This window comes from Sturnira hondurensis, unplaced genomic scaffold, assembly GCF_014824575.4.
Source record: "Sturnira hondurensis isolate 20B ecotype Veracruz unplaced genomic scaffold, ASM1482457v3 Scaffold0014384, whole genome shotgun sequence".
Taxonomy (NCBI): domain Eukaryota; kingdom Metazoa; phylum Chordata; class Mammalia; order Chiroptera; family Phyllostomidae; genus Sturnira; species Sturnira hondurensis.
The window spans coordinates 35,577,643-35,596,198 of NW_028087015.1; the positions used below are offsets into that span (position 1 = coordinate 35,577,643).

General features: G+C 49.9%; 1 protein-coding gene across 1 annotated transcript in view; it reads right to left on the reverse strand.

Moving 5' to 3' along the window:
- Positions 1-564: 564 nt before the first annotated feature.
- The window catches only part of MTMR12 (myotubularin related protein 12), a 54,687-nt gene continuing 36,695 nt past the window's right edge, over positions 565-18,556 (reverse strand). Inside the window, exons 9-16 of the mRNA XM_037063129.1 lie at positions 16,218-16,324; positions 15,446-15,570; positions 13,866-13,944; positions 12,660-12,730; positions 10,277-10,449; positions 8,065-8,232; positions 7,004-7,165; positions 565-3,634 (exon numbers count right to left, since the gene is read on the reverse strand). Of these exons, the coding sequence (XP_036919024.1) occupies positions 3,065-3,634; positions 7,004-7,165; positions 8,065-8,232; positions 10,277-10,449; positions 12,660-12,730; positions 13,866-13,944; positions 15,446-15,570; positions 16,218-16,324 (1,455 nt within the window). The 3' untranslated portion in view covers positions 565-3,064. The remainder of the gene's footprint in view (positions 3,635-7,003; positions 7,166-8,064; positions 8,233-10,276; positions 10,450-12,659; positions 12,731-13,865; positions 13,945-15,445; positions 15,571-16,217; positions 16,325-18,556) is intronic.

Sequence of the window (18,556 nt, forward strand, 5' to 3'; positions counted from 1 at the left end):
TGGTCTCCAGAGCCTTCGTGACGTAAGGAGGGGCAAGTGTGGGGGTGGGATGGGCATGACACATCTCCTCTTGTCCTGACTAAAAGGGAGAGGGCTGCAGACGGGGAAGGCCAACCACACGGAACTTCCCCCCCACAAACACGAGGGACAGGTCTCAGGTGGGCGGGTGTCAGACAGAAGAACCAGCAAGCCTCCTGCTCTCACACGCCACCCCTTGGTGCGGCACACTGGCCATCTTCTCAGGAAGGAAAACCAAAGCCCCACCCTCACACGGTGTCACCAAGCTCGGCACTCTCCCGGCGACAGCGCTGTCCGCCTTCCACATGTGCCCACAGAGGAGACGGGCAGTAACGTTTCATTCCAGGGTTTCCGACCTGCTGCCTTTGGTCACTCCAACAGACCGCCCACCCGATTTTCCACTGTCGTATTTATTACTACTTGAAATTTTAAATATTTGTTTGGCTATTGATGCTCCGCCACCTCCAACCAGCCGACCGACCACACACGCACGCACGCACAGAATGAGTGAAGGTGATTATCCCCGCTTCATCAACCACACGGGACTGCTGGGAAGTTGTGCTTTAATTTCTGCAATCAGGTGTGATGCAGTGAGATACAAGTATAAACTTTCATTGTACATCCAGAAAATAAAAAGCACATTTATACAGATTTAGCCCAATAGCTTATTCCATTAAAAAAAGTTTTAAATGTAATTAAAGCTAATTTATCTTCAGTGTAAAAACTCAGAGGTATAAACAAACTCGAGACATTATATACAGTAAATTAACATACATTTCCAAACGTGCACAGTGCAGCGTTTTAAACAAAGAAATGGTCTCGTTTCAGCTTTAACCGTTAAGCATAACCCACATTTCGATCTTGAATAAAAATGTCACAATATATAAACCCACTGAGAATTCTGTACACAAATACAAGTTTATAGAAATCTGATTTCAAATATAAATACATCAATTGTCATGACCTCCCATGTTATAACAGCTTATTTTTCTTTTGTAATTTTTTTAAATCATAGAAAAATATTTCAATGCACATTCAACTGCTATGACAAGGGCCATGACCTTGTGTCTTTAAACCATTGTTGTGAAGTGTAAAGCATCACACTGGGCATTTCTGGAATGAAAATGACTAAGACCCTACGACTGAAGAGGCCACTGTGTAAATACTCACGTTACAACGTGGTAACGAAAACAGTCAGCTCCACAGTGTGCTTGGGCTCAGTTAGGGGAGAGAAGCGGAGGTGAGTGCCAGTTCAAGAAGGCCCCCAGAGAAAAGGGAAGGTAGCTAGTGAACTGGTGTATTTTCAAAATCCCTGTGGCAAGCCTAACACCAACCTCCCTAGTCAGAATCTTAAGGCAACCGAGACTGGACATGTGCGTGGCCCCCATTCGTGACCCCGCCCTCCCCTCAACCTCTGGCCATCCCAACAGATGACCCTGGCTTGTGTGTGGCCATGCAGTGGGAGAAGGGCAAAGCAGTTTCTGGTGTATACAAAAGACAATTCAGTGCAAACCGAGAAACTCTTCTTTGTCAATAGTTCCAAAACTTCGTATTGCCCTTGAGCAACTGAAAGCTTTCCTAAACATGTAATATTTAATTTGGGATCGATAGCAGAGGGCGGATGTAGATATATAAAAGGCAAATATTCCATTTGAAACATTCTAATATTAGATCGCCCCCCCTTCCTTTAGTGGGATTGAATACAGTTCCATTGAGAATGAAAAAACTGGTCCTCATACAGTGTGCTTTCTTGCATTTAAAAATACAGACCATCCAGACAGCAGATGCAAGGTTACCAGACATAGTTAAGTCTCTTCTATGGCTTTTTTAATTGCTGAGGTGCTACATTCAGAAATGACCCTCGTCAGTCTGTCAGGTGACAGACAATGTGGAAAACCACTGGCAGGGCTCCTGCAGGGACCACAGTCCCAAGTGATCCGAGGCCTCAGCCTGCTGCTAGAAAAAGGCAAAAACAATTACAGTGGTACCTCAGTGCTCGTCAGCTTTGGAACTCGCCCACCTGGTACCCGTCGATTGATGAGGAAAAACGTGTCAGCACTCAGCGCTTGCTCAGCACTCATCCCACTTGCTGGAACGTGAATGAGTCACAATGCCACCCCGCAAGAGAAAATGCTTCATCAATCATCACTCGCTGGCCACCCCTCGGAGTGAATTGACGACGAGTACTGAGGCACACAGTACTTGCAACAGCGGAGCCTCCAGAATGAAAGCTCCTCCAGCCAGACCAAAGGGAGCCCTGCATTCAAACCGACGGGTTTCGAAGCAAGACCCTGGGGCCAGTGCACCAGAGCGGGTGGCACGGCAGGAGGGCGGCAAGCCGGATGGAGCAGGCGGGGACCTGGAAGCATCAGCCCACGAAAGAGAGTGGTGTGGTTGGCTTGTCGGCACCCACACAAAGTGACACAGTTGATGCAGGAGGGGGGGTGGTCAGAAACGCCAGGATGGGTGACACAGGTAGGATTTCTCCAGCTCTTCTGCAGGCAAGAGGATGCAGGAAGGAAAAATGCTGTGGTTTGCTTAAGTAAATGCCACACATCTCAGTACCACTATCTGAATCTCTCCATTTGCCATACACACATCTCACAAAGCCGAACTCACTCCGAGCTGAGACGGGCTAGAGACACCGACTGTTCCCAGTGACTGGATACGTAATCTTGGCACAGAAGGGATCTGAAGAGAGAACTGAGTCCAAGAATATCTAACTAAAGCCCTTTTTAGTAGTAAACCCGCCACTGCAGATTCTGTATAACACTCATGCATCAGTTCTGTTACGGGTCAAGTAGTAACTCCTTTCAATGAATAATACTAGAGACATGGTTTTAATTGCATAGTCTTTCAGGACCACTAAAGAAAATGAGTACCAGCTCTTTTCCGGAAGGCCCAGGTCTCCTCCTACAGAGCTCCGGGCCGATGGCCCTCTCTCCCACCAGTAAGCGCCAGCATGACACACCAGTCCAGAGGTCAGTGTGTTGGCCTCCTGTCCCAGGGTTCAAAATTCCTCTTCCACAACCACTGAACAGAGAGGTCACACATCCCCTAGATCCACAAACTCATCCTCCCGTGTGGCCAGATCCTCTTCATCTCCCAAAGCCTTCCAACCGCTGGTGGGCAAGACGGGCTTAGAGGATGGTCGCTGCAGCAATGCAAAAGGAAACAAAGAGGACAGGCGGACGGAGTTCCTCAGCAGGGAGGGGGTCTCTGCCTGGAGGGCCTCCTGGCGGTGGTGTCCCTCGTTGATTTTTTCCTGTAGGCTCTGAACTTCCTCCATCATTTCCAAGAGTTTGCCCATGGGGGCCACCGTGCCACCCCCCAGAATTTGGGCTTCTGGAATCCAACGCAAGTAGCGCTGGGCCCAGACTCTGATTGCGGGCCCCTCAATATGAGGCAGCAGCAGGCCGTGGTAGTCGGGGGGCTTGCTGTGCCAGCTGTCATAGAACTCTCGGAAGGCGTCTTGCAGCTCATCGGAAGAATTGATGAGTTTGCTAATTCTCTTGCCCAGAAGGTTTTTAATTAAATGATCTGTTTCTTCCCTCAAAAATCCTCTTTTGGGAGATGACTTAGATTGGGTGAGTGGCAGAGAAAGCTGTCGCTGATGCTTGGGGAGAAAATACAAATAAAAAATCGCTGGTTAGCCTGACGACAACATAGGCACCGTTGTTCCCATCAAAGAAAGGGGCCTGGTCCTGCATTTACAAGTCATGAGCCATCAGAACTGCTTTGAAAATGCAAACTCACTAAAATGCTGTAACATACAGAGAGGGTGGGGCTTCTTGTCTAGTTCGTGATACGGACGTTAGTGCGCTACCTGTAAACCCACATGGGGGGACCAGGAAATCTGGGGCAGCGCAGAAAGGCAAGCTGGGACGCACGGGAAGCTGCCCACCGCCTTTCGCACAGTCACGGGGCACCAAAGGGCACTGCGTACGTGTGAGGAATAAGATTAACTTAAGACAGCACGATGATTTAGGGGAGTTTGAGATGCCCACTCATTTTCTGTAGGGCACCACGTATTTCCTTTTTGAGAATACTGAGCTTCTGTAGTATTCTGAACACCTGCTGGGAAGCAGTACTGACTTGACTACCTGAAGATCCTACCCCTCCAATGAAATAACCTTGGAGGTCATCAGGCGTCCAGTATGAGTTCAAGCCTAAGTCAGAAAGTCTGCTTAGACGAGTCGGGGGGCAGAAGCCCTCGGAGGAACGGGCAAAACCGGCCAGGTGCTCTTGCCTCACAAGCGGCAAGGCGGAGACACCGTGAGGGCTCTCACCGGTGCCTGCACCTCAGCAATTCCACCTGCAGCCGGGCAGGGCGTGTTATTGCGGGGGCACTGGGAGAGGGCCGGGAAGGGGGAACCGTGCGGGGGCACTGGGAGAGGGCTGGGAAGGGGGAACCGTGCGGGGGCACTGGGAGAGGGCTGGGAAGGGGGAACCGTGCGGGGGCACTGGGAGAGGGCTGGGAAGGGGGAACCGTGGCCAGAAGGTCCTGGGGGATCTCTAGCGGCCAAAGGAGAAGGCAGAAAAGGGGGAAGCCGTTTCTCTCCAACTCTTTTGCTCCTGAGGTATCCATTTGAAATAAAAGCAGACAAAAGCTTTATTCTCAGACTAGACTTAAAACAACTCTCTAACCTATTTCTGTGAGCAGTTCTTCCTTGCAAAAAGGTTTTCTTTACTATAAAGGGAATATTTCCTTATTATAGAATATGGAATAACAATTAAAATAAAAGAAGAAAGCCAAACCATCCACAAAACCCCACCTCAGAGCTGACTGGGATTTTTGACTTTCTGGCCAGGGACGGGGAGCCGAGGGCCAGGAGGCAGCAGCCGGCCTCTCTCCTCCCCAGCAATCGGGGGAGCCGGAGTGGGCGGGGAGTAAGGAAGGCGAGTGGGACCTAACAGCCACTGAGTGTTGACTGCCACCAGGCTCTGTGCTCCGTGGCTTGTACACAACGACTAATCTAATTCTCAAAGTCACTATTAGCGCCCCATCTTACGAGTGAGGAAACTAAGGCACAGAGGATAGTAACGAGCCAAGGCCCCAGGTACCAAACACCAAATGTCCGTTTCACTCACGGACAGTCTGGCTGCAGAGTGTGGGCTCCTAACAGAACTCTACTTGTCCTGAAAGCCCCTGCCTCCATCCCCCAAGTCAGTGATTTTCAACTAGCACGCCGCAAGAATTTTGAAACATGTGGTACCTGACTACTTAGTAGGGGGCTCTGACCTCTTTACCCTTAGACTATGAAATTTAAAAAAAAATGACAACAGCCAACACAACAATAGCCATTTGGTTTGAATGAATCAAAAGTCTACCTATTTTTTTGTTCAAATGGCAAAAAAATCCCCTATTTTTGGTGTGCTACAGAGTTTCTGCCACGAGGTGAAAAGGTTGGAAACTGCCGCCCAAAGACGAACAGAGTGTTCAAGATGAGCTGGGGGGGAACGGCACCACACACCTGGACCCTGGTCAGGGCTGAGGGTACGGCTGAGACCCCACACCTGAGGGGGCCCCCGCCCCGCCCCCCTCCCCAGTCATTCACAGGCAGCACTTCCCGCCACAGCCTCTTCAGTCTCTAGGGAACCTCTCCACAGCTGTCCCTCCACCCAGTGAGGGGCTCCAGGCCTGACACCTGATCTGCCAACCCAAGCCAAGTTCCCAGCTGCCCCAGCCCCAAGTGCACCTCATCTATCACAGTCTGAGACTGGCCAACCTTTTGGCTCAAATCCCTCCCACTAGTCAGCTCCTGGAGGCTAGACTATCTGCCCCTACCTACAAGCTGAAGAGACGCTTAAAAAACTCCATCTGGGCAGAGAAATGCAATCCAGTCACAATACAGAGCTTTAGCTTCCTCCAGTGCAAAAATAAGAATTAGGCCTTGCCACCTCTGATGTCCCTCACCCGCTGGCCTGGGGCAGCTCTGGGATCCTAACCAGGCTATCACGAGGGGTGTGCATGCAGCCACCAGGGGGCAGAGCACATGAAGAAAACTGACCTCTGGCCAAGCTGCTCCGGAGCTTGAGTTCTGGTCCAGCTGGCAGGAAAGAGGTTAAATCTATTGGGGAACATCCACCCTGGGCCTGAGGACCCTCTAAAGGGCAAAGCAGCAGCTCTAGGTTGGCAGATGGCACCTCTGCGATCACTGGCTTTGGCTCACCCAGGTCCCCAAGCCTCTTTAGAATGCAGCCACCTTCCCCCAGAGCCAGCACCAGGCTTCCTGAAGCCGCCAAGGGCAGGCAGGATCAGAAGCATGGCCTGGCCAGGAGAAGGCAGGGACGAGCACTGACTTGGGATTTGCCTTCCTGCTCTTCCCTTTGTGGGGTCTGTGGGGGAGAAATCCCGGGCCAGGGCACAGAGCCAGGAAATGCCATGTACATCGTGTATCTAGGGAACTCTGGGGTTTTTTTTACTAACCAGTAAAGTCAGGAACAAATACTTACACAAAAGCCAAATAACTTGACACTTGAAGCTGACAGCTCAGGGCCAAACCTGGGCTGGGCCCGTATTTGCAAATATTGGAACAGAGCCACGCCCACTGGCTCAGGGGCAGTCTGCGGCTGCTTTTGTGCTATGACAACAGAGCAGGGAGCTGTGCCAGACACCCCACAGGCTGTGACGGAAAGTTTTAGGTGCGTCTCATGCAGAGAGGCCTAGCCACTGCAGCCACAAACTGCTACGGAGCAAAGCCCCCGCAGTCACATTCCTTTGCTCCCCCAGCCACATGCTCAGGCAGATGCAGGACCCCATGCAACACACACTTTGGGCAGCGGCGTCCCCAGCACATCCAGCACAGGGCCACGTCTCACGGGGCAAAGGATCAACTGCAGAAAGCAGGGGATGCCCTTGGACCCTGACAGTTTGCCGGCCACAAATCTCAGCTCTGCAGGCTGCTTCCAGAATCCGTGGGAGATTTTCAGCCTCACATACATGGGGGGAGGGTGAAGGGGGCTGAGCACGTGGCCATCTTACTTTGAAGCGCATTCCTTTCCGCTGGCCTTTGTCCAGTTTCGGCTTTTCCACATACAGAGGGTTTCTGAGCAGCGTCTGGGCTTTGGGTTCGAACTGCACAGACCAGTCCCACACGGTGAGCACGCTCAAAGGCTTGCCTTGTGCGTCCGGGCCTTCCCTGCCCTGCCAAGACAAGCAAGGGTCACACCGGCCTCCAGGGGGCCGAGGAGAGCAAACACTCGCCCCAGAGACGGGCACCAGGAAGCCGCTCCCGCGCCGAGGAACACTCACAGCACTTCACTTTCAAAGGCTTGCTCACCAGGCTTGGGCGGGGGAGGAGGGAGGGAAGGAGGACACGTTCTTTCCCAGCCAGTCACATGCCAGCCAGTCCTGGGCATATCCACGACCACCTGTGATGTCACTATTACTTTTGCAATTTTACATCTGAGGAAACTGAGGCTCAGAAAACTGAAATGAACTTCCTGAACGAAGCTGGTGGGCGGCAGGGCTGGGGCCTGACACTGGGCCGTGTGCCCAAAAGCCCGGAGTCTGTGCTTCCCACTCACCGTGGGACTTGGCAAACCCCCTCCCAGAAGGCGGGCTCAAGCCGCCCGCAGAAAGCTGGCAGCTCCGAGGCTGGTGACAGTGACACCCCGGCAGCAGGGTCTGAGGGGAGCGCCAGCCTAGCTGCCCTGCTCTGCCTCACGCCGCTCTCCTCCGAGTAACCCCACGTATCGGGCGAATGGAAGAGAAGGCATTGGGTCTGACCACCTCTACAAGGGCGTTTTAATTCTGTTCAGTCCCCCAACTCCAACATTTGCCCTCAGCTCCAGGATTCACTGTGTGACCGAGGGCGAGTTACTGATCTTCTCTGAGCCTCAGCTCCTGAGGGGTAATAATAATAATAATAATAATAACAACAACACAGACCCACAGGGCGCTGTGAGGGTTAAATACCAACACTCAGAAAGCCTCGTACATTATCACTGTTAAATCAAGTTCATTTTTATCATCAACCTCATCGCATCCTACTTGCGGGACACAGCTTCTTCAACACACGGGTTCTTGAGAGGGACTCTTACCATGTTAGTTTCTTTCTGATGAGGCGAATTGAAGAAGAAGGTGCTAAAAATAGGAATGTACAGGCTATCTGACAAAACGGTCAGGTACGTCTCCGTGAACTCAAATGCTGGGGGATGCTGGTGCACCAGCTGCCAGACACAGTCTAAGAAAAGCAGGAACACAGGCACCTGCGTGAAAACAAGATACGCGTCACCGAGCGGGCACTCAGGGTCCAACGCCAGCCGTCCTGAGCTCGGGACAGCCACCTCGCTGCTGCGGGACAACCGCTGCTGCACACCACAGTCTCCAGACAGCACAGCCGACTCCCTGCCGCTCCAAGCGGCACACGTGCTCCGCTGGAGCCACGTGCTCACGGGTTAGCACCAGGGTTGGGCAGCACCTACCCCTGCGGCGTTTCAAAGGCAAACTGTGTAAAATCTCACTACCAACCAGCATTAACAGATGAGTGTTTGCAGTTGACTTTGATCAGAAACACTAACTTTGAACCCCAGTTAAGTGAAATGTTATTTCCCCCCAAAGAATTCCATTCTTCTTCTAAGTCAATTTTATTACAAAAAACCCCAATATTTGATTATTTGAATTTTGTAAATACCCACTCTCTGCCCCCAAAATGAGAGCCCAGAGAGAGAGGACAGAAGAGAAGGCACATGCAGCAAAAAAATTTTTCTAATATTTTTCACAAATGTATTTTTTAACCGCCCCCTTTATTATCTACTGGGAGGCAAGCCATATGTTAGTAGAGATAGTAGTTTTCTAGGGGCCTTTGTCATTTACAGTGTTTTTCTCTGAGTGACCCTGCAGGTGACAGCCTCTCCCTCACAAAGGCTGGCCAAAGTCTCACACACAGTTCACAAGACACAGGTTTGGAATCTAACTCCTGAATCAAAGTCCAGTGCTGCATCATTTCTCTCACAAAACAGACCACCAAATTTTCCTTCAAAACTCTGTTATGTCCATGTGGATGCCAAGAAACATTTACATTGCAATTTTACTTCGTACCTAATTTTATGCTCAATCCCATTAAAGAGAAAGAAAAATATCTGAACCTCTTTGTGCCGTGGAGAAAATGGGCTGGGAGAGCAAGGGCGACTTCTCCGAGGCTGGCTGAACAGCAGGTCAGAAGTTCTCAGCCTTTTCCCCAATAGACGAGATGCCTGTCAGTCCCATGTGCTCAGATGTGAAAACATACTCTCCCCCACACACTTATCAGCTCTGTCTGCCCATCATGTTATCTACGTCCGTAAGCTTTCACACTGACTTCCCAGAAAGGAGAAGTCCAGTCCGTGAACGGAGGGCGGTGATTTCCATTCAGCTCAGGAGGTACAGATGAGTACAGGTCAGGCCTGCAAGGAGTCTCCCAGGAACACACACCTTTAAGGGCAAGAGCCATGGCTCTCTTGTCCCACAGCACGTGTGCCAGGCCATTCAGCACCGCAGACAGACATGCTTATTATCCTCAGTAAGAAGAACCATGAGTCACGCCACTAGCATACGGGAGCTCTGCGGGCGACTTAACTACAGACGGTGCTGTTCTCATTCTTCCTTCCGCAGTCGTTAATGACCCAGTCCGAGGAGTCTGTGCAGCTGCCGCCGAGACAAGCAGCACACCACGACGCGGGGGGCTCGTCCACACCCCCAACGGCAACGCTGACACCGCTGTCCTCTGCCTCGGGGGGAGGCCCAGGCCCAGAGCAGCCCACGCGCCAGCGGCAGGGGGGGCTGCGCACACTCTCACGGACACAGCATGAGGGCCCTGACAACAGGCGATGCTAAAGTCACCCTACACTTTATTTTGAAACGGTTTATGCTCAAGGAAAAGTCATTTTATGTCAGGTATTTTCCACAGAAAGACTGTATCCTGAGTATCTATTTTTTTTTGCAAAAACTAACTAAGCAGAAATTATGGGTCTCTCTCACTGAGTTAGTTTTTATTTAAGTTTTACAAATCCATATTACTCCCACCATGAAATAGGTGTACACCTTTGGTGTACACAATTAAGAAGAAAACATTCTGAACACACCTGGTATCTCTTTCCTCTGGGAAGGGTTTCAACATTGTCTAAAGACTCAAAGTCGTCAAGTGGTGAGCCGATCACAGCCTCCCTACTGAGAACGCACAGTGTGCCCTCTGTACGCGGTGCCCCTACGTGGGGGGAGAGAGACCGGGCCCTTCTCCCCGCAACCAGCACCGCCCGCCATGAGGACACTCACCTCCTCCTTGTCACTCTGGCGGAGATGGTTGCAGCGGTCCAGGAAGCAGTGCCCGCCCATGACCCACTCCTTCTGGATGAGGCTCTGGAAGCCAGCGCTGGTTCTGCAGTGCGGGTCCATCATCACTTGCACCAGGGAGGAGACAAGGCAGCAGAGGTCGGAAGCGTTCTCCTCTGGGAGGGGCCCGGGAGCAGCACAGAGGAAGGAGGAAACGAAACGTTATACACCCACAAAGAGCACTCACACTCACTGGCACAGCTAATGGCAGGGTCACCAACGCCAAGGCCTGCTATTGACAGTCAAGCCCCAATTCCCTACCAATGGGCCAACAATAAAAAAGGGCAGTGTTTTCAGACCGAGACAAACTGCTGCGAGCTAGCCTAGCAGGGGCCCGGCACACACTGGCAGTAAACATGGACTGGCTCACTGAGCGGATGGATGCAGCCCTGCAAACGCACTGTCCCCGCGTGTGGGCGTCCAGAAAGGCCGCGCACCGAGGGCGGGTCACCCACATAACAGCGACCTGCTGGGCTCCAAGCTCAAAACCTTTCCAGCGGTGTGTCCAAGTCTCCATCACCGAACCCACGGGTCCAAGGCTTGGCCACTTTCTGGACTCATCTCAGGGCTCTCCCCGACTCGCTCTGCTCTGGAGGAGGCTGAATGTCTCTGGGCCGCACCTAACTCCTCCCATTCTCCGCTCCACGGCTCCTCCTGTTTCTGGCCGAGGAGCAAAAGCGCTCCGTGGCCTACTTCCACACACCCACTCCGGAGTCACTGCGCAAAACCCATTTGGTGACGATGCCTTTCAAATACTCGTTTAATATTCATGACTCGTAGCAAATAAAAACATACATCTACATGCATGAACTTCTGTCTTGAGTTTTAAGATCCTAAAAGTCAGGGTGTGACATCCCCAGAGCTTCCTCTTTACAAAATGAAGAAGTGCAATTTGAGTTGCCACTTTAAAATGTCCATGAGGATGATGGTGCTGGTCTTACTGGGGCCGGAGAAACCAAGAATGGGCTGTGAGCAGTGAGGTTGTTTGTGCTGTCCAAACTCCCACTGTGGCCTCAGAACCACGAAGCACTACACAGCCAGGTTTCCTCACGCACTGCTTTTTCTCCTGCAGGACACAAGCCTGAGCTACACACACACACAGGGTGAAAAAAAACATTTTCACTTCTGACTTCCTAGTGCTACCAGTGTTCAAAACAAGTCTCATCCTTTTAAGGGGCTTTGCTTTCTTCCACCTGCAAGGTGCTGGCGGCATACCCATGGCTACAGAAAGAGGGCCTAGGAAACGAGGTTTCAGACTAGAGACAACTCAGCAGTCCATCTAGGAGCAAGTGACATCTCAGCCCACTGGCCAAAGTTTTGCATTTCATTTTATGTAACTGCGTGATCAGTGCAGGTGGGCCCTGGGACTTCTGCCTCTCAGGCCCCAATCTTTACCCCACCCCCCCCTCACCAGTTAGAACTCTATTCTGTTGTTGCTGCATAGGTCTTTTTCAGTAACATGCTTAGGCCAACTCTCCCATTAGGCTGTGAACTTCTAGAAGGCAGAAGTATGAAGCTCTGCACATGACAGGTGCTCAGTCAATGTAGTAAAAGCTAAGCTAGTGACGCAGCCTCAGATGCTACAGAAGCTGTAGACTGATACCTTTTCCAATCTGCTCATAAAAGCAAAACCTCACAGCCACTGAGCTCGCTGGAGAAATGACACGAGCTTGAGGGTACAACAGCATGAGACGATCTACCAAACCTGAAGTGCGGGGCTCTAAGAACCTAAAGTGTTCTCCACGGCAGACCTCATCTTAGCTCACGCCGACCTAGTTCCAGCGACATCCTTGCTGTGTGGCAGCCCACACCTGCCTTCACACACCGTGAGTGTCTGCACCCTGTCCTCCTGTACAGCAAGCAGGCTAAGCCCACTGAGGAAAAGGAAGTCATGGACCACAAAGTTTCTATGGCAACTGCATGAGGTTGCCGAACACAAACACATAAAAATAACAATTAAACCATCCATGAGTCTCTTTCTAGAACAGGGATTATCAAAGATTATAACTTTAACCAAGCTGAGGTACTAACAAATCAAAACCCCAAACATCAGGAAATGTGAGCTTTGGTAAAGACACCAAACAATTCCTTCCTGGGCTGTGAATAGATCTGCCGAGTCCCAAGTGAAATAATTTATTTTTAAACTGTAACACTAAAATCCAATGCAAAGGATTCCAAGGTCAGGGTAGGAGGGACGGGAAAGGATTTCTACGCTCGCCCATCCCTTGTTCAAGGCGATCCCCATCACACAGAGCAGTGTCTGCAGAAAGAATGAATCTCCAGGGAAGGACAATGGAAATCACACCGGGGGCTATAAATACATTACCTAAAAGAAGAACGCTCATGTTCTGTGCTTCTAGACATTCTATGATCTCTATTGCTTTTTTCAGGCAACGTCTAAATGGAAAAGGGACAGAAAGAAGGGCATTAGGAGTTGAGCTTGGTACTGCAACAATAAGAACTTCAGAAGACAGTCCAACTTGATTTTCAGTTTTCTATCCTCCTTTTGCTAAAAGCCTCCAAAAGAAACAAATCATTTACACTATTCAGATACTGCAAGACACTCACTTTGCCTACTAGAAACTCAAAATTTTCAGAAGGGAATCCGAAATTGATATAAAAATGCTCCCAGATGGTTTCTGAACTAGAACCTCTTCGTGAGGACTCAGACCCAAGTCTGGTGCGAGTCCCGGGGAGGCCCGCAGAGGCACGCATCTGCAGAGCGTGCTGCGTGTCCGTGCTGCTTCACTCAAGGTCACCTTGACTTCAGTCAGTGTGGCTACCAAGATCCAACACGCCCAGAAGTCCTGCGGGTCTCTCTCCAGATGCACTATTTCCTCTGAGACTGTGGCCACCATTTGCAGCTTTAACTTATAACGAGGAGGTGCCACCCCTGCCCCTGACTCTTTGCCTGGTTAAGGACTTTCAACCCCTCTGCCTCGCAAAAGGAGAGGTTGTTTTATGACACTTATCACTGTTTGCATAACATATTCAAACTATAAGCCATGTTCTTTAAAACATATTGGTTAGTACGTGTGGAGGGCACAGCGAGAGAGAAGAGAACACCAGGCGAGGCACAAGGGGGAAATTCCTCTTTCCTCAAATCTGTCCCCAGATGGAGGCTGTTCCCTCGCCCCAGTCATCATCTCTGTTCTGTGCTGCCCGTGCCTTCGCCCTCCCTCTACTTCCTGGAAACAGGGAGGAGCTATTCGAAATATGAAAGTGAATATAATTCTGTTCTCTGGGAATCTCAACCTAATCTAAACCCTAAAACAAGTTGACATTAATCATGATTTTTAAAAATTTGTAATAGGTAATATAAATTTAAGATACTGAATTCTTCTAAAAACTTCTGATCAAATGTGCACACACACAATAGATAACAAATGTAAAATCATGAGCCCTGAATAGAAGACATGATGTAAGAATAGTTAACTGTGAAATATAAAGTACTTAAATTATTTGTCAATTTGCTTTTCTTCTTTGAATTAGAGAACTATAACAATCACAAGCAATCAATGGCTTGAAATACCTGATTATGTCAAGCCAGCTGCTACTTTCCAACAGAGAAAACCATTTTATATCTGTGTCCCAAAATTCAGCACTGTTATCTGGAAAAAAAAAGGTAAAGAGTCAGGTGGCTCGCTCCCACACCCGCCACAAACACCTGTGCTGCTCAAACACGCCACTCAAGTGCAAGCCAGGCGCCAGTCTCCATTCTAAGCAAAGGGTGCTTCCAAACATCAGCTGGAACGCGTTCCCACTGCAAAGCCCTGGAAGGCCGTGGTAGTCAAAAACGGCTTTTCACTGCACAAATAAAAAGTGCCTACAGTGTGGAATTGGAGGCACGGTCCACCCTGCAACTCAACACTGAGAGTGACCCGCTTCGGGCAGAGACCGTGAACATCCACCCAGGTTGCTCCTCCTGGAAGTGGAAAGGCAACAGAATACATCCTGATGCTGCCGAGGCCTCGGGGGCAGACCTGGCTTCTGCTGAAGCCCTAAAAACACAAACACAGTTACCCTACACATCGCTACACCACGTCCCCTACCTGCCTGACGCAGAGAGCCCTGCATTTTACAGAAGCCTACTCCTTCAAAGTGGCAGATTTGAATCGAAGGCAGATACCCCCTGGACGATGAAGACAAAAGTGGAGAATCAGTCCTGTACCCACTCGTAAAATTTCTGACTCCCTTCACCAGGTTCCTACTTTTATCAGTCAACTGTATAACATGCGTCACCATGTGTTTCAGTCAGAGGTGTCCACTTCTGGCTCCCTCAGCATCACATCCATTTTTATCTCCAGTGCCTCGCGCAGTTTGTACACAATGGAACTTCAATAAACATCAGCTGAGTAGATCAATGAATTCTAAATTAGTGAGGCCTTGCTAGACTAAGAGGCCCAAGTTAGGAAAAGTTACCTGTGTGACAAATCTCAGGGTAAAGACTCATTCAAGAATGAAAAGAATTAATAGCCAACTGAGCGCGATTAAATAAATATGTTTCAAGTTCTAAACTGTTCACAGTGGGCAGCCTAGGCAGGGAAGTGAGTGTGGCTGGGATGGGCACATTTCACTTTCTACTTTGTACATTTCTGACTAATTGAAAATTTCACACTGATATATATACACATACACCTAGAGACACCTATGTGTGTGTGTGTATATATATATTTTTTCAATAAGAAAAAAAGTAAAACCATCCCACGTGGGTGGGCAGAGTGAGTCCCCTCAACAGGGCACTAAGAAAAGCACACTGATCATTCCCTGGGTGCACCCTGCAAGCCAGCCTGTGGGCACAGGTCCTGCGGTCCCACCACTTTCACCAGAGAAGCTCCGATGCTCACCACCGGGCATCGGTGTGCGAGGGAAGGAGAGAAGGGAGTGGGTGGCTCTGTGCTCCCTGCTGTGAGAAGGGGAAAAGCCTGAAGGAAATGGAGGGGGAGCATGGCAAAGGCCGCCACCCCTTGGCCGCCAGCCCCTCCATGGCATGACCTCGGCCCTCGCAGCGACGGACCTCCGCGCACCACCACACGGAGCCCAGGGAAAGGCACCGACTTCCACCTGGTCCTCGCGGTGCGTCCTCCCCATTTAACTCGGCCTTCTACTCACCTATCAGAAACAGCTGTTTAAACTTCGCATATGCAGTCTGGATATCCTGCAGGGATACAAAGTTGCTTGATAGGTCTTCGGTTTTGACAATTTCATAGGGTGGCCTGTGGATGATCCTGTAAATTCTAGGCATCAAAAAGTAATGAGAGATTAGAAGGGCAGACGTGAACTAGAAATAGTTTATTCCTTCTGAGCACTTACTACATGGCAAGATCTGTGTGAAGAGCTTTGGAAACACCTTCCCTTTAACCCTCTCCCACGAGGTAAGCCCCACAGGCCCGCCGGCGACAGCCAGCGCACGTGGAAGTGGAGGTGCGTGGAGAGAGCCTTCTGGCCTGAGCCTATGCAGTTTATAAACTGATCGAGCCTCGACTTGACCTAAAGCAATTTAACTCTAAATTGTTTTTCGTTCATGCACTTTGGGTTTTTTTTAATTTTTTTTATTTTGAAAATTTTCAAACATGCAGAAAAGTCGGAAAGAGCAGCACAATGGCACGCACCATGGCACAGGTGGGCAGTGGGTAACATCACAGCCATCTCTCCACACGCCCCTAAATGCATCAGCGTGTGTCTCTAAAGACAGTGCAGCTGCAATTCCTAGTGACTACGTCACACGCCTTCTGAAGCAGTTAAAAGCAACCACTCTTAGTTGCATCCCAAGCACTAAGCTATTAGAGGTGTATAGAAATGGACATACTACCAAGAGCTATTCCCTGCTTCTCAGAAAATAAGAACAGAGCTGAGTGGTAACAAAATGCTGAACAGCACCAACCCATCCAAGAAGCTCTTCTGGATCTGCAAAACGCTGTCATCCTGTTCTTTGGGTAGGGCTGACATTTTCAAAAGGGCACACCCATTGTGGTAGGACCAGCACCATATCTGCAGAGAGAGACAGAAGTTTTCCAAATATAACATACACAACTCAACAGGGAACAGGTGAGCTTACCATTTAAATCGATACAGGGAAATGTATAAGTTCAACGTGAAGTGGCTGGATATATTAAACTTCGCTAAGCTAAGCAACAGTTACAACGAAGATTGATTTAGTCTTAAAAAACAAAACAGGTCTAGGCAGACACGCTCTCTAGTGTTGGGAACCTGGGTGCAGATAACACTATTATTATTATTGGGGTGGAGGCTATCGCTAGAGTGCAGCCTTACTGTGCCATAATTTTACATGAATTAGCTCATTTAATTCTCACTCTAAGACAGGCATGACTGTTAGCCCCATTAACAACCAGAAACCAAGGCTCAGAGAGACCGGCTGCAGCAGCCTGACTCAAAGGGCGCACTCTGCCCACATGGCACTGAATAGGTTGTGAGAGGATGCGAAGAGGGTGAAGGCACTGTGTCTGCCTTCAAGGAGCCGACACTCTAAAAGGGAAAGACCTTTAGCAGTCTAATGGAGCCGAATGTGCTAAACCACAGAAGAAGAGAATTTCAAGGAACAACAAAGGGAGAGCAAAGGAGGAAGAAATCACATGAAGGTCACAAATGAAAGGTTCTGGTGTTTTTCTGGATACAGTGGGCATTTTCGTGTTTGCTCTGTTTTGCAGGAACAAACGATCAGAACTGATCCTGGGGCAAAGCAATCTGCCCAGCAGAGCCTGGACTGGAGGAGAGGGTGAGGCTGGTTGGGGCACTCGAGTCCATTCATGGACTTTGTGCCAGTATAATGGCCTGGCTAAGGATTCGAGAGTGGTGAAAGCTCAGCCTCCATTCTGCTGACCGAGCCATCGGGCCCTGGCTCAAAGGTAAACCTACAGGACTTTAGCAGCCCAGAGGGGTACCTTGTTGCCGTTCTTCTGGGATGTACAAACAATACCTTGAATATGTAAGCAGCAGCCTGGGCCAGGAGACTAGAGATCAGGTCAACCCATGGGATACTATGCACTACACTTAGAAAATCCAACATAGAGGAACCAGTTTGGGGCTCCAGGGGAAGGTGACATAAACAGCACAATCAGCATTCGGCACATAGGGCGTCTAGTGCCAGTAGGACATCCGTGCACCGATACTCAGGAGGCACCTAGGACGAGGGTTCTGAGTTTAGGAGAAGGCAGGACTGGTGCTCTGGGCATGGTAGCTGACTTCCAGCTCATGTGGAAGAGACGTGAGCCCACATGGGACGCAAAGCAAAGGAACACAAAACTGCCGAAAAGCACAGATTCCCCTGGGGGGCAAGTGGTGCCTGTCCTCTGATTCTTCAGGATTCTGATTCTTCAGGATTCACAACAAGGCAGAGTGTCAGAGCACTGAGATAGCTCGTAGGGCTCTCCGCTGTCCTCTATTCCCTCCTCCAAGGTTACGTGGAGCAACGTGCAGAAACCATCACGGCTCTATTTCTCCACCAAAGGCAGCAATATCCCAAATGCCCGAGAGGTCCTGCACCCCTACTTGGCACAGCTCGTTCTGATTAAGGGGGGGACGCTCTCTACCATGACTGCACGACAGGGTCTAGGCAACTGAGTGATTTTGACCCTTTTAATCTGCTTTCCTGGAACAGAAAGGGTGGTTCTTGGCCGTATCAAACCATAGTCCATTTTCCATTTGAGGCACAACCGTAAGCTCAGCGGAGGAGCCAAGGATCAATTCCCTGACTATCCTCTCTTTGAAACAGTAAGTAGAAAACCAGCAAAACTCTTGTTAGAGACTGCTCACAGGAATTTAGCAAAAGCACACGTCCTCCCCTATTGTAGCAGGTACTATGTCTGGGAAGGGGCCATGGGTTCTTCATGTGAAAGACTTGACAATAAACAAGAATCACAGTTTGTTAATCCTGTTTACCTAAGAAAAGGAAGGGGGAACATTACTCATTATTTCATACATCTTACAGTGTCTCTCTTAATAGAGCCAAAGACACAGTTTTAGGGGAACATGTACAACTGGCGGCTAGAAAGCAGTGTAAGGAAAAGAGCTATTAAGGAAGTGAGAGGACCGAGACACTACACTGCTTCCGAAGCCAAGACAGGAACTTAAAAGGCCAGAGGGAGGGTGGACCAGTGTCAAACCGTAGTGACGGCAGGGGCACTGGGACCACTCAGGCTCTGCCTTGTGGGGGGCCAATCAGCAGAGGGAGGGCAGTAGGGAAGCAAGCAGAGAAAACGAGTT